Consider the following 13,579-nt stretch of genomic DNA (forward strand, 5'->3'; position numbering starts at 1 on the left):
AAAAAAGAAGAGACAGAGAAAAATAAATGGGCAGACCCGTGCCCAGCCAGACCTCCACAAGGGAAGCCGAGGCTGAAACTGGCTTCCTGCCCCAGCGTCTTCTGGCCCCGGCACCAGCGGTTCCCCAGGGTGGGCTGGTGGCCCAGGCCAACCTCAGGGGTCCAGCCACCTGGCACCAGGCAAGATGCTGGCTCAGGGCTGGTCGTGCCCACATGACCTCCAGGCTGGGGACACTGGCGAGGCTGCACTCCCCTCTCCCCTGGGGGATGTGGGGGTAGCCACCACATCCCCAGGAGCCAGGGCACACTGGCAGGGAGGCCCGAGCTGGCTAGTCTTGCACCCCAAGGTCTCCCACCTGTTCCCTCCCAGGTGGGGGGCGAGTGCCAGATGGGAGCCTCGACCTCCTTCCCATGCCCCTCCCCACCTGCACACCCAGCAGGCACCCCGTCATGCCACAAACTCGGGGTGCACTCAGTGGGGCTTGGTGGGAACATGGTGCCATCCCTCCACTCAGGACTGCCACAGAAAAATCCGGGGGTTGTGCAGCGTCAGCAAAGTTGCGGTGCGTGTGTTTTTATCATGCTGCGAACACGCTGCTCCTGGGAGTGATAAGCATTAAACCGACCGGGAGGCTGTCAGTCTCAGTTTGAGGGTTTAGAAATATTGGGACGAATAATTAGATTTCATATCGTTACTGCAGCACCCATCGGAGGATCAAGCAGATTAATTTTTTTCACCCTCCTCTGCTCATTAATATTCATTAGAGGCTCAGGAAGGCCAGGGTGGGGAGGGCCAGGCCCCGGCAGCCTCACCGAGTGCTGCCCGTCCAGCTCGGGCACAGCCAGGACACAGTAGCCTTGGTCACCCACCTTTGTGCCAGGAACATGCCTGCCCATTGCCCCGGGGGTTTGTTCCCCCACCTGCCCCAGCAGAAGCCCCTGTCCAAGCCGGCAGGGACCCACAGCTGTCATTGGCTCCTCAGCCCTGCCCTGCAGCACTGGAAATCACTGGGGTGTCCTTTAAAAGGGGATCACCCACCAATGCCAGCCTGCACAAAGCAGCTTCTTCAGGGAAGCCGCTTACCCCCAGTGGACACTCAGCATGTGCTGCCCCAGAGATGCCCCATGGACAGCACCCCCTGCCCACCTTGTCCTGCCAGGCCAACCCAAAAGCAGCAGCCAGGGCAAGCGCTAACACACATCCTGAGCTGAGGACGCACCAGGCAGGTGGTGCTCAAAGGCTTCACACAGATCGCGGCCCCCAACGTCCTGGGAGGAAACTGAGTCAAGAGAGATGGGAGTGACCCCGAGGCTGCCCCAAAAGCTAGTGGTGGGCAGGGGGTGAGTCCAGAGTGAGCAGGGGTGAGGCCTCCCCTCCGTCCTCCCAACAACCACGTGTGGAGAGGGCAGAGCCCCGTCTGCAGATGAGAAGTGGAGCCAGGGTTTGGGGCGCCTGCTGGGGATGGCTTTGCACTGGGACTGCAGGGTCGAGCCCACCCCGGGCCAGGGCCAGCCCAGTGACCAGCTTAGCTCTGCTCACCCATTCTGTGATCGAGCCATGTGGCAGCAGACAGGTGGTGTGGAAGCCACCTGCTCTGCTGGCCAGCCTGCCGTAACCTTGCCCTGGTCACTCAGCATCCCCAACCCAAAGGCCGTATCTTGCTAGATTCCTGCATGCTTGTGGATGGACTGAGGGGCAGGCATGGCTCGGAGGGGTCCCTGCATACGGGTCTGGCCATGCCCTGCCCAAGGTCGCAGCAGGGAGGCGGAGCCTGGCTGGAACCCCGCTACCCAGCTCTGTGGCACACAGGGTCCCACGCGCAGTCAGGAAAGCTCATGGGATGGCATCTGGTGGGGAGGCCCCCAGACCCAAGGGGAACACCCTGCACCGTCGCCAGCCTGGCCCCTTCTACCATGCGGAGTTGGGCCGACAGCCGTCCTCACCACAGGGTGGCACAAACCTGTCCCGTGGCAGCGGCAGCATTCATGGGTGACACTGGCTTTTCCGTCAAAGGTCATGATGCAGGAAGTTTCTGATTAAAACGCATTTGTTTGTACAGAACAGAAAGTGAGCATGTTTACAGGAAGCACTGGATGCGCGTGTGCAGCAACTCTGAATGGGCACCCAGGTGGCTGAGCTTGGGGACCCACTGGTGCAGGGAGTAGCACGGGACTGAGGGCCAGGGCGCTGAGGCTGAGTCAGCCTTGCAGGAGGAGCCCAGACCTGAGGGGGCAGCGGCGGTCACCCCTTCCTCCACCACTGCCTTCTACCCTTGATTGTGACCAGCGCTGGGTAGCAGAGAGCAAGGCCACCAACTGCCCACCCCCACCCCCGCCCTGTCCCAGCCCCAGACTGCACTGAATGGGGTCCCTCACATTTCCTCCACCATTCGGCCAGCGTGCAAGGCACACAGGAAATGAGGCAGCTGTCTGGAGGGCTGAGCCCAGAGTGTGTTCCTTCCAGACTCAGCCCAAGCCACCGCTGACAGCATGGCCCAAGGCACGGGCATGAGTTCTGTCCCTCCCCAACCAGGCCTCAGTTTCCTCACCCATGAGATGAGAGGACGACGCTGCCTGCTTTCCAGGGTGATGGTGAGGCCGAGTGGGCCAGGGCTGACCCCACCCAGTGTTGGTGTCTCAGGCCCCCCAGGCAGGGGCCAACCAGCCTCAGGGTGGGGACAAAGCCGCTAAGCATGGCCGGTGCTCCCCCACCTCCACCATGTGCTGGCCCTGGGAGCTGGCAGGAACACAGGTGGCCCTGCTGCACCCTGTGGCACGGAGGAGAGCCATGCTGTTGGGGGACACTGAGGCCCAGGGGTTGCTAGGGAGGTGCCGTCCCGCCTGGGCTAATCTCAGCCCCGCCCACAGAGGTCATTCTGGAGGCATCCAGGGCCTGTGTGGGAGGAGCCTGTGCCAGGTCCAGCCGTGTGGGGCCAGGGTTTCACACCCAGCACGCCCCAGGCCAGGGGGGCGGGCAGTGAGGAGAACACAGACACAGAGATACGGGTGTGCATTCAGGTGCTGCTGCTCCCCAGCTTTGTGGCCCGGGGCATGCTGCTGGATCTCTCTGGGCCTCAGTCTCCGTAAGAACGCTGCGCCCAGCCCTGGAAGGTACCTCTCCCCGCTGTGCCCCCCAGCCCCAGCATGGTGTTAGCCCCGCCAGCCAGCAATGGCACAGGTGGCCCATGCCACGGCTCTGCCAGCTGTAGGGCCTGTGACCGTCCACAGCCTGGCCGAGCAGCCAAGCCAGGAGGCAGAATCCATGTCACGTACCCACAGGAAACCCCAGGCAGGCTGCGGACTGACCCCTCCCCCATGTGTTCCTGCCCCCCCCAGAGCCCAGCCCTGACCCTGCTGCTGGTGGATGAGTCTTGCTGGCTGAGGACGCTGCCCCAGGCCCTGACCGAGGCCGAGGCCAACGCAGAGATCCACAGGAAGGGTCAGTATGGTGCAGTGCCTCCGTCCCGAGCATTCCGGAAGGTGGGGGTCACTTGGCTCTCCCAGAGCTGAGCCCTGGAAGGGAAAGCAGCCTGCTAGAGCAGGGGCGAGGGTTGGGGACAAGGAGCCACTGCCCCGGGCATTGCAGTGAGACAGACACTCTTGAGACCAGTTAGTCCAGCCCGAGTTCCTGTGTGAGGATCCCGCGTGGCAGGCTAAACCAGGACAGGTGTCCACTGCGGCAGGGGTGGGGGCTTCTGCCCCTCTGGGGGATACCATGATCCCCCTATCTCTTCCCTGGCTTGGCTGTACCTCTGGGAGCCCAGCAAGGGCAGTGGCAGGGACCCCGAGGCCGGGCCGGCTGGCAGGTACCACTGGACCTGGGCCCCACGCCATCAGTGTGGTTCCAGGAACAGTCAGAATGGTGTTCAAACCCAACTGCCTCCTTTACTGGCTGCGGGACCCGGGGCAAGGCCCTGCCTTCTGGGACCTCTGTTTCTCTGTCTGGAAGATGGGTGTAAGCCTGAGGAAAGAGCTCGGTGGGGCACCCAGGGCTGGAGGCCTGAGAGCTGCCTCCCTGCAGCCTCCTGGACCTGTTGGAAGGTGGCAGTGGCCCGGGAGGAAGAGGGGCAGGAAATGGGCCTCTTGCAGCGCAGCTGTACAGCCAGGGCAGGCGGCACTTCCTGGCTCTCGGGAGACCCCGCCCACCCCTTGCTCTTCTGTATTAGCGCCCCCGTCCCCCTGGGAAGGTCAACCCTGAGGGAATGGAGGTGCCACATGTGACACTCTCAGCATCAGGGCCGTGGGGACCCCCTCCTTACAGACATGGAGGCCCAGGTCCTAGGAGAGGACAGGGGCACACACAGTGATTTCCACAGCCAGGCAGGCCATCCACCACCGCGCGGTCACCAAGACAGCTGTGCGCTCAGCGCTGGATGCAGTCTCATGCCCCTTTCTGTGTCTCTTGCCACTGCGCTTACCAAGCAACGGCAATCCTGGCGGACGCAGAGCTATCTCAGGGACATCCCTGTAAACGGCCCCACTGCAGCCCCTCCCTATGGGGCCTCCAGGGAGTGATCAGTGCAGAGTGGCCTCCCCCGTGCCCTGCCACCCGCTCCTGGGACCTGAGCCAGTGCCTCCCCGACGTGCCTCCATTTCCCCATCTGTAAGGCAGAGGGAACCCCAGTGCCTCCTCCCCACCAAAGGGGTCCCTGAGGACCCAGCAAGAGCTGCACTCCCAAAACGTGGGGGCCCGGTGTTGGCGCAGGGTGGGGACAGGCTGTGGTGCTTGTGGGCGGGGCTGGCTCAGGACTGAAGCCAGCACCGCAGGGGACACACAGCCCCGGAGCCCAAAATGGACAAGCCGCCCATGCCGTGCCGCCTGGGCATTGTGGGCCGAGGCTGCCCCCTGCAGGCGGATGCAGGAACAGCCACCCTTGGACGATTTCCCGAAGAGCAGGGTCCATTCTGGGGCCCCTCTAAGGCCCCAACCTTTGGCCACCTTTCCTGAATGGCCGCCCAGGGCCTTCCATAGTTGCTCTACCACCTGCTCTCCACGTCATCCCTTTCCTGGGAGACGTCCCCAGGGCTCTCCCACTAGGATGGGTGTAGGGCAGGGAGACCAGGAGGCTGAGCATCCGCGGGGACCACCCGCCTCACCCCTGAGGCAGAATGCAGCCAGCCAGCCACACCTGTGAACCTGGGGTGGCAGCTCTCCTGACCCCATCCTCCACCCCTCGCTTAAGACAGGACAGGGCAGTGGGGCACACAAGGTCCTAGGTCATGGACACTCATCTCCCTCCAGATGACGCGCTCTGGTGCAGGGTCACCAAGCCGGTGCCCGCCGGGGGACTCCTGAGCGTGCTCCTCACAGCTGAGCCCCGCAGCACCCCCGGCCACCCTGTGAAGAAGGAGTCAGCAGAGCCCGCATGCCCGGTCCCCGCACATGACCTCCAGCTCCTGCCGCAGCAGGCCGGGATGGCCTCCATCCTTGCTACTGCAGTGATCAACAGTGAGTGCTGGGCCCTCCAGGCCTGGGCAGCCGCTGTACCGAGGAGGGGCAGGCAGGGCAGGAGACGGGTGGGAGCCGAGGGTGGGAAGCCCAGGGGCGACAGAGTAAGAGAGAAGGCAGGGAAGGAGGTGATATGGGCAGTCCCAAGTGCAGAATACAAGGACGGGAGGGTCCCCAGGCCCCCAGGACCATGACAGGGAAAGGACCTGCCAGCAGGCAAGCAGGCTTAGGCACAGACCCGACTGCCTCACACACCACACTAGAAGCCTAAGCTTTCCCTGGGGGCAGCCCTAACTGTGGAGCAGAGCAGGACCCTCCCCTCAGCCCTCCTGGCGTTTGGGGCCGATCACTGCACGGTGGAGGCTTCCCTGGGCACCATGGGCAGTGAGCTGCAGCCCTCACCCCAGCCCACTAGATGGTGCCACCACATCCACCTCCCAGTTTTGACAACCAAGACATTGTTGGTTGGGTTTTTTTGGCTTTGGGACAAGGTCTCAGTGTTACCCAGATGGTCATGAAGTTCTAGTCTCAAGCGATCCTCCTGCCTCAGCCTCCTGAGTAGCTGGGATTTCAGGCACATCCCACCAGAATATCTCTACACATGGCCACATGTCCCTGGGGACAGAGCCACCCAGCTGGGCACACCTGAAGGGGACAGACGTCATTCCTGCAGTGGCTCTCCTGGAACCTCTGAGGATGGCTGTGGGAATCAGGAGTCACTCATCCCCGGCTGGGTGCAGGGGCCACACCTGCGACTGCAGCCCTGTATGAGGCCGAGACAGGACCACTGGAGCCCAGGAGTTCAAGACCAAACTGGGCAACACAGCAAGATCCCCATCTCTGCTAAAATTTTAAAAATTTGCCAAGAGTGATGGGGCACCCCGTGCACCTGTGTGGCCAAGGCCAGCACGTGGCCGCCGTGGACAGCCACAAGGCACACAGGGGACTCACAGCAAGTGCGGCATCAGGCGAGCGGCTGGGGCTTCCCAGGGGAAAAGGGACTGTGCCTGAGGGTGCTGGACGGGGAGGGTGAGACCCAAGTTTAGCTTTGGTGACCAGAGTCACATAACTAGAAGAAAAGCAACCTTTATGAGCAAGTCAAATGTGAAGATGGCTTGAAGGAGGTGGAGGCAAGCCGTAAAGGTGCCTGCCAGGCAGGGCCATGTGTGCAGCCAGGGGCTCTGGTGTGGCCACCAGCGGACGTCGGGCTGTAAAGGAGTCTGGGGAGCAGACCCCCAACTCTTTGAGTGTCCTAACCTTAAGACACCTACTAGATGCAAAAGAGAAGCCAGAGTCTGTCGAGAGACATGGGACAGGGCTCAGGGAACCACGGGGCCTATGGACCCAAGTCGGGAGAGGGGCCCTCTCCCACAGGATAGCAAGTGAGCTGAGACAGGTTAGAGGGGCCGTGGAGGGTGGCAGATGGTGTGACACATCCAGGCTGTGGCAAGACCAACGGCAGAGAAGCGACTGCTGGTCCAGACCATGTAGAGCCCGCTGTGGCCCCGACTGAGGCTGCTCCAGTGAGGGTCAGAGGAGGCCTGCGCAGGGGCCAGCTGGCCAGAGGGGGCTGGGCTTGTGTGCCTGGTGCCCAGGATATCATGGCCCATGTCGTGTGCTGCTGGGAATGGCCAGTGACACTGGAGAGAAAGGGCCCGACAGCCAGGTCCACACCCAAGCCCAGATTCGGGGATGGGCAAGGCAGGGCAAGCCACTGCTCCAGGGAGCCAGGAGGGGAGACGGGAACACGGGCCATGGGGAACTGAAAGGAGCAAGGAGCAAACAGGCTCCCCATCTGCCTTCGTGTCTTCCCTGGAAGGAGAGGGCGCAGAGGGGATGGAAGGCCAGGGCGGCCACTCTGCCAGGATGGGAAGTGGGTGCCCCACGGTGTCTTCGGGTGCCTGGGAGACCCGAACGACAGTGGGGACAGTGGGCTGGCGAGGATCCCATCCTCCAGCAGGGTCCTTGCCCGCACAGCCTGTGGAGACCACCTCCCCATCTCCGATAGGCAGCTGCGCGTGCGCCAGGCTCAGCACTACTGCCTCGGATTCCCCCCTCAGGTCTGAGGTTTCCGTATCAGTGCCTCACCCCTGGGACAGCACTCTGGACCTGTCTCACGTGTTAAGCAGGAGGCGGTGCTCCTGCCTGGAGGCCCCGTCGCAGGCCACCGAAGTCGGGCTGTGGTCGGCAGCAGGCAGGCAGCCTTCCTCACTAAACTGCACAGCCACGGCCTCTGTCCCCACATCTCTGCCAGCAGCACAGTCCCCCACAATGACCTTGGAGACACAGAAACAAACCCACCCAGTGGCCTCCCGGATCTGGGACCCAGCTCAAGGCCTCAGCTGCCTGCAGCCTCCAAGGAAAAGGGAACTTGGAAAACAGCAGCACAGGAGGGAGGAGATGGGAGCCAGTGAAGTCCCAAAAAACTAGGTGCCAGAGAAAGAGCCACCTCCCAGACAGGCACTGAAATTCCTCCCAAGAGGCGAGAGGTGGCAGGCAGGCTGCAGAGGGGCAGGGGCAGGGGCAGGGGTGGGGGTGAGGGCCGCCCTGAGTGAGAACTGCGGCCTTGGGATAAACATCGGACAAGCCGGTGAGAAATGAGCACTAGCCTGCAGAGGCAGAAACCCGGTATCACACCGGTCTCCAAATGGAACAGGCTTCAAAGCCAGATAAGGAAGCCCAGGGCCCCCGGGTTCCACACAGAGGCCAAGGCCAAGCTGAACAGGGCCCTCCCTTCCCTGTCTTCAGCCAAGGGGCTGCGCGCAGACAGGGCAGGGCTCTGGGGCAGAGAACATTCCTTAAACTGCTCTAAAGACAAACTGAGAACACCCTAGAGAAATCCTCCCCAGCTGGCAGAACCGCCCTGAGCAGTCCCAGCCCCCAGAACTCTGACCAGTTCCCAGCAGCCCACTCGGGGTCAGTGTGGTGGATTCAGCAAATGTGACCAGCCAGGCCGTAACTGACACAGAGCCACCCAGGTGTGGGGGCGCATGGGGCCTCCTGACCTCTGTGCTCCTAGTCTCATGCCCACATCCCCAGAACTAGTCAGCAGCCATCGTGTGCCTGAGTGCTCGGGGACTGTGCGTTTGGGTGTCCTTATGGGGCTCACTACTGGAAAGGGACCCACAGGGGTCCACTCAGACCCAAATTCCCACAGGTCCCGGACTGGGGCTGTCACAGGACAACCCAGGAGGCTTACAGTTACAGGGAAGGGTTAAAGCCTCAGTTCCTGGGGTGGGGAGGACGGTGGGATCTGTCGGGGCCAGGCCCTTGCCCTGGCTGGCAAGCTGGCCCTCAGCCCATGCCCGCCTGCCTCCCGCCCCATAGAAGACGTCTTCCCCTGCAAGGACTGTGGCATCTGGTACCGCAGCGAGCGCAACCTGCAGGCACACTTGCTGTACTACTGCGCCAGCCGCCAGGGCGCCGGCTCCCCGGCCACCGCCGCCTCGGAAGAGAAGCCCAAGGAAGCCTACCCCAACGAGCGCGTCTGTCCCTTCCCCCAGTGCCACAAGAGCTGCCCCAGCGCCAGCTCCCTGGAGATCCACATGCGCAGCCACAGCGGTGAGCCCCCACCCCAAATGCAGGTCCTCGGGGTGTCAGCTTGCAAGCCCCCACCCCAAACACGGGTCCTCGGGATGCCAGCTGCTTCCCCGCCCAGTCCCACAGGCAACGGGGGACACCCACATGCAGGCACACGTGGCGCACACGGTGAAAATGACATGCCTGTGCGGTCTCCGCATGCCCAGACCCCCGCAGGCGCCCAGAGCAGGCGGCCCGCCTGTAGCTATCTGGGTAGTCAGTGGAGGACCTGGCCCAGCGCAGTCCTGAGAGAAAAAGGGTTGACGCTGAGGGGTTTAAAGGGCCCTCAGCACAGGGTCCCAGCACAGATCATAGCCCTAGGCAAAGCCACCTTCCCCATCCCTGGACTCCAAGGCCAAGCTGGCCCGGGCACCACCCTTACAGGCCCTGTGTTCCAGGAGAGCGGCCGTTCGTCTGCCTGATCTGCCTGTCGGCCTTCACCACCAAGGCCAACTGCGAGCGCCACCTCAAGGTGCACACGGACACACTGAGCGGTAGGCATGGCAGGGTAGGGGGCGAGGGAAAGGGGCTGTGGGGCCCACCCTCCGCCCTGGGCCCTGACTACCTTGCCATGGCCCACAGGGGTCTGCCACAGCTGTGGCTTCATCTCCACCACAAGGGACATCCTCTACAGCCACCTGGTCACTAACCACATGGTCTGTCAGCCGGGCTCCAAAGGTGAGATCTACTCTCCAGGGGCCGGACAGGCAGCAACGAAGCTGGCCCCAGGTGAGCAGCCCTGTCCCTTGGGCCCCCTGAGGTGTGTAAAGGGAGCAGGCCTATCGACCAAAACAGGTCGGGGATCCCTTTCGGCCTTGGCTCTAACCACTTACACCCACTCCTCCCCGCCCGGAGTTCGCCCTCCAGCTCTGACCCGCCAGGTCCTGCCCCAGGCCTGAGGTGCCCCTCTGCGGTCTCTCTACAGACAGTCTTGGCAGCCTCCAACAGCACTCGGCCCTGCACGGCCCACTGGCCTCCACGGACCTGGGCCTGGCGCCCACCCCATCACCAGGACTGGACAGGAAGGCCCCGGCCGAGGCCACCAACGGAGAGGCCAGGGCGGCCCCCCATAATGGAGGCAGCAGCGAGCCCCCGGCGGCCCCCAGGAGCATCAAGGTGGAGGCGGCGGAGGAGCCGGAGGCGGCCCGCGCCCCGGGCCCCGGAGAGTCTGGACCCCACGCCCCGTCGCGGACGCCGTCACCGCACAGCCCCGCCCCCCACAAGGCGAAGGCTGCTGAGCTGTCCAGCCCCACGCCGGGCTCCAGCCCGGTGCCCAGCGAGCTGGGCCTGGCGGGGACCCTGTTCCTGCCGCCGTACGTGTTCGGATCTGACTCGGCACCCCCGGCCCCCGCGGCGCCCCCCGCCTCGGAGATCCTGGCCAAGATGTCTGAGCTGGTGCACAGCCGGCTGCAACAGGGCGCGGGAGCGGGCGGGGCGCAGGCCGGGCTCTTCGCGGGGGCCCCCAAGGGCGCCACGTGCTTCGAGTGCGAGATCACCTTCAGCAACGTCAACAACTACTACGTGCACAAGCGCCTCTACTGCTCGGGCCGCCGCGCGCCCGAGGACGCGCCCGCCGCGCGCAGGCCCAAGGCACCCCTCGGCCCGGCCCGCGCGCCCCCCGGGCCGCCCGCCGAGCCGGACGCGCCGCGCTCGTCGCCGGGCCCCGGAGCGCGCGAAGACGGAGCCGGGGGCGCGGCCACGCCCGAGGACGGCGCCGGCGGCCGGGGCAGCGAGGGCAGCCAGAGCCCGGGCAGCTCCGTGGACGACGCGGAGGACGACCCCAGCCGCACGCTGTGCGAGGCCTGCAACATCCGCTTCAGCCGCCACGAGACCTACACCGTGCACAAACGCTACTACTGCGCCTCGCGCCACGAGCCGGCGCCACGCCGCCCCGCCGCGCCCCCTCCGCCCGCGCCCGTGCGCACGCGCAGGCGTCGCAAACTCTACGAGCTGCACGCGGCGGCCGGCGCCCCGCCCCGCCCGCCGCCCGGCCACGCCCCCGCGCCCGAGTCGCCGCGCCCCGGAAGCGGAAGTGGCTCCGCGCCCGCCCCCACGCGTTCCCCAGGCCCCGCGGCCGACGGCCCCATCGACCTGAGCAAGAAGCCGCGGCGTCAGCCCCCCGGAGCCCCGGCGCCCGCGCTGGCCGACTACCACGAGTGCACGGCCTGCCGCGTGAGCTTCCACAGCCTCGAGGCCTACCTGGCGCACAAGAAGTACTCGTGCCCCGCCGCGCCGCCGCCCGGCGCGCTCGGACTGCCCGCCGCCGCCTGCCCCTACTGCCCCGCCAACGGCCCGGTGCGCGGGGACCTGCTGGAGCATTTCCGCCTGGCGCACGGCCTGCTGCTCGGCGCGCCCCTGGCCGGCCCGGGGGTCGAGGCCCGGACGCCGGCCGACCGCGGCCCCTCTCCCGCGCCCGTTCCCGCCGCCTCCCCGCAGCCCGGGCCCCGCGGCCCCCGGGACGGCCTCGGCCCGGAGCCCCAGGAGCCGCCGCCCGGCCCGCCCCCGTCCCCGGCCGCCGCGCCCGAAGCCGTGCCGCCCCCGCCGGCGCCCCCCTCCTACTCGGACAAGGGCGTGCAGACTCCCAGCAAGGGCGCGCCGGCGCCCCTGCCCAACGGCAACCACCGGTACTGCCGCCTCTGCAACATCAAGTTCAGCAGCCTGTCCACCTTCATCGCCCATAAGAAGTATTACTGCTCCTCGCACGCTGCCGAGCACGTGAAGTGAGCGCCCACACTACAGCCGCAGACGCTTTGCACGCCCCCGGGGAGGCAGGGGGACCGCCCCCAGGCCGCAGGGGACTCTCGCTCCCGGGAACCCCACCAAGCACTGGCCTCAGCAGAGGGGCCGCAGGGGGCAGTGCCCGCCTGGACCCTTGGCACTTAATAAACAAGTCGAGTTTGTTGAGCACGGTGGTAGGCCAGCCTAGTTCTCTGAGCCAGCAGGCACATGCCACCGCTGGGGTGCACACAGGCCCCTGCCGGAGTCACACCGCTGGTGGTGGAAGGAGCTGCACAGAGCCTCAGGTCGGAGGCCACATCACACACTGAGCCCCTGCAGGCCCAGCCGCTCTGGGCCCACCCCACCCCTGCCCCCCTACAGAGAACAGGCTCCACACTGCTGACCCTTTCCGCTGCCGACTTGGCCACCAGACACCGAAGGGAAAGGCAGTGTCCTGGCTGGCCAGCCCCCCAACTCTGCATGGCCCTGGGGGGGTCCCGTGTTCCCCATCCAGTCACAGACCACCTGGGTTGGCCGGGGTGGGAGTGCCCTGGGAAGGAGGAAGCCCTGTGGTCGCTAAGGCTGTGGGGAGAACGGACAAGTAGGACAGGAGAGGGAGACCAACGCCGAAGCGTCCCTGCACACGAGGGGGTCCTGATGCTCGCTGGGGGGGGCCTCCCCTCAGAGCCAGGGCTGGGCACAGCTGTGTGGTTGAGTCACGTGGTGGCTGAGCCAGTGCAAGGGCCAGGGCGCCCCACCCTGGCTTCCCTGCCCTGCTGGGAACGCTAGGGGGATTGCTTGGCCCAGCTTTGCTGAACACGGTCGGCCACCTGCTGTTTGCGGCTCTGGGCGCCCTCCAGCCTGCTCTCTCACACTGGATAACAAAGACATGCCTCCATTCCCAGCAGCACTTTGTTGATTTCTGGAGGTGAGCTCACTCTGTGTCCCAGGCTGGAGTGCGATGGTGCACTCACGGTTCACCGCAGCCTCGACCTCGTGGGCTCAAGTGATCCTCCCACCTCAGCCTCCTGAGCAGCTGGGACTACAGGTGTACGCCTCCATGCCCAGCTAATTTTTGTATTTTTTTGTAGAAATGGGGTCTCCATATGTTGCCCATGCTGGGCAATCGTATTTTTTTTTAGAGATAAGGTCTTGTTCTGTTTCCCCGGCTGGAGTAGCGTGGCAGTCATAAGTCACTGAAGCCTGAAACTCCTGGGCTGAAACCATCTTCCTGCCTCCGCCTCCCGAGTAGCTGGGACCACAGGCTTGAGCCACCACACCTAGCCAATGTTTTAAATTTTTTATGTAGAGCTAAGGTCTTGCCGTGTTGTCCAAGATGGTCTCAAATGGCTGACCTCCAGTGCTCCTCCAGCCTCAGCCTCTCAAAGCGTGCGGATGATGGGCGCAAACCTCTGTTCCCGCCCCTTTTCCAACTCCACTGAACTTACTGCCCTTTCCTCAGCCTTGCCCAACAGCCCTGGTGAGTGCAGGTCACAGTGGCAGCGGCCTCTTGCCTGAAAAGTCCGAGGCACCTCCCAGCTGCTGCAGGGCTCGGTCTCCTGCCCGAGGCTCGTGGGCCTGGGTGTGCAAACGCTTCAGTCGCTGATGTCTTTGTCCACTCGCCCTGCCCATCTGACATGTCCACCTGCCCACTAGGGTCTGGCCAGATGGGGCCTGTGGCCAAGGCCACTGAACAGACAGGGCTCCCACCCCCTTCCAGGGCCCCTCCAGGGAAGGCCAGCAGCCTCTTCCTCACAGACACCCCTTTTGTTGAAGGCCAGGCGACAGGGGGACGGGAGGCCAGACTCTCAGCCTGTTGGCATTTGCACTGCTC

General features: G+C 64.7%; 1 protein-coding gene across 2 annotated transcripts in view; it reads left to right on the forward strand.

Annotated features, from left to right (window-relative positions):
* Positions 1-11,931, forward strand: part of ZFPM1 (zinc finger protein, FOG family member 1) — a 76,021-nt gene extending 64,090 nt beyond the window's left edge. Inside the window, exons 5-10 of one of the 2 annotated variants that reach the window (XM_039463374.2) lie at positions 3,336-3,438; positions 5,242-5,448; positions 8,776-9,009; positions 9,426-9,521; positions 9,610-9,756; positions 9,953-11,931. In XM_039463374.2, coding sequence (XP_039319308.1) covers positions 3,336-3,438; positions 5,242-5,448; positions 8,776-9,009; positions 9,426-9,521; positions 9,610-9,756; positions 9,953-11,751 — 2,586 coding nt within the window. In that variant the 3' untranslated portion in view covers positions 11,752-11,931. The remainder of the gene's footprint in view (positions 1-3,335; positions 3,439-5,241; positions 5,449-8,775; positions 9,010-9,425; positions 9,522-9,609; positions 9,757-9,952) is intronic. The other variant, XM_074401260.1, reaches the window with a different exon arrangement.
* Positions 11,932-13,579: the final 1,648 nt, after the last annotated feature.

The sequence above is a fragment of the Saimiri boliviensis genome, chromosome 1, assembly GCF_048565385.1.
Source record: "Saimiri boliviensis isolate mSaiBol1 chromosome 1, mSaiBol1.pri, whole genome shotgun sequence".
In the NCBI taxonomy this organism is placed as follows: domain Eukaryota; kingdom Metazoa; phylum Chordata; class Mammalia; order Primates; family Cebidae; genus Saimiri; species Saimiri boliviensis.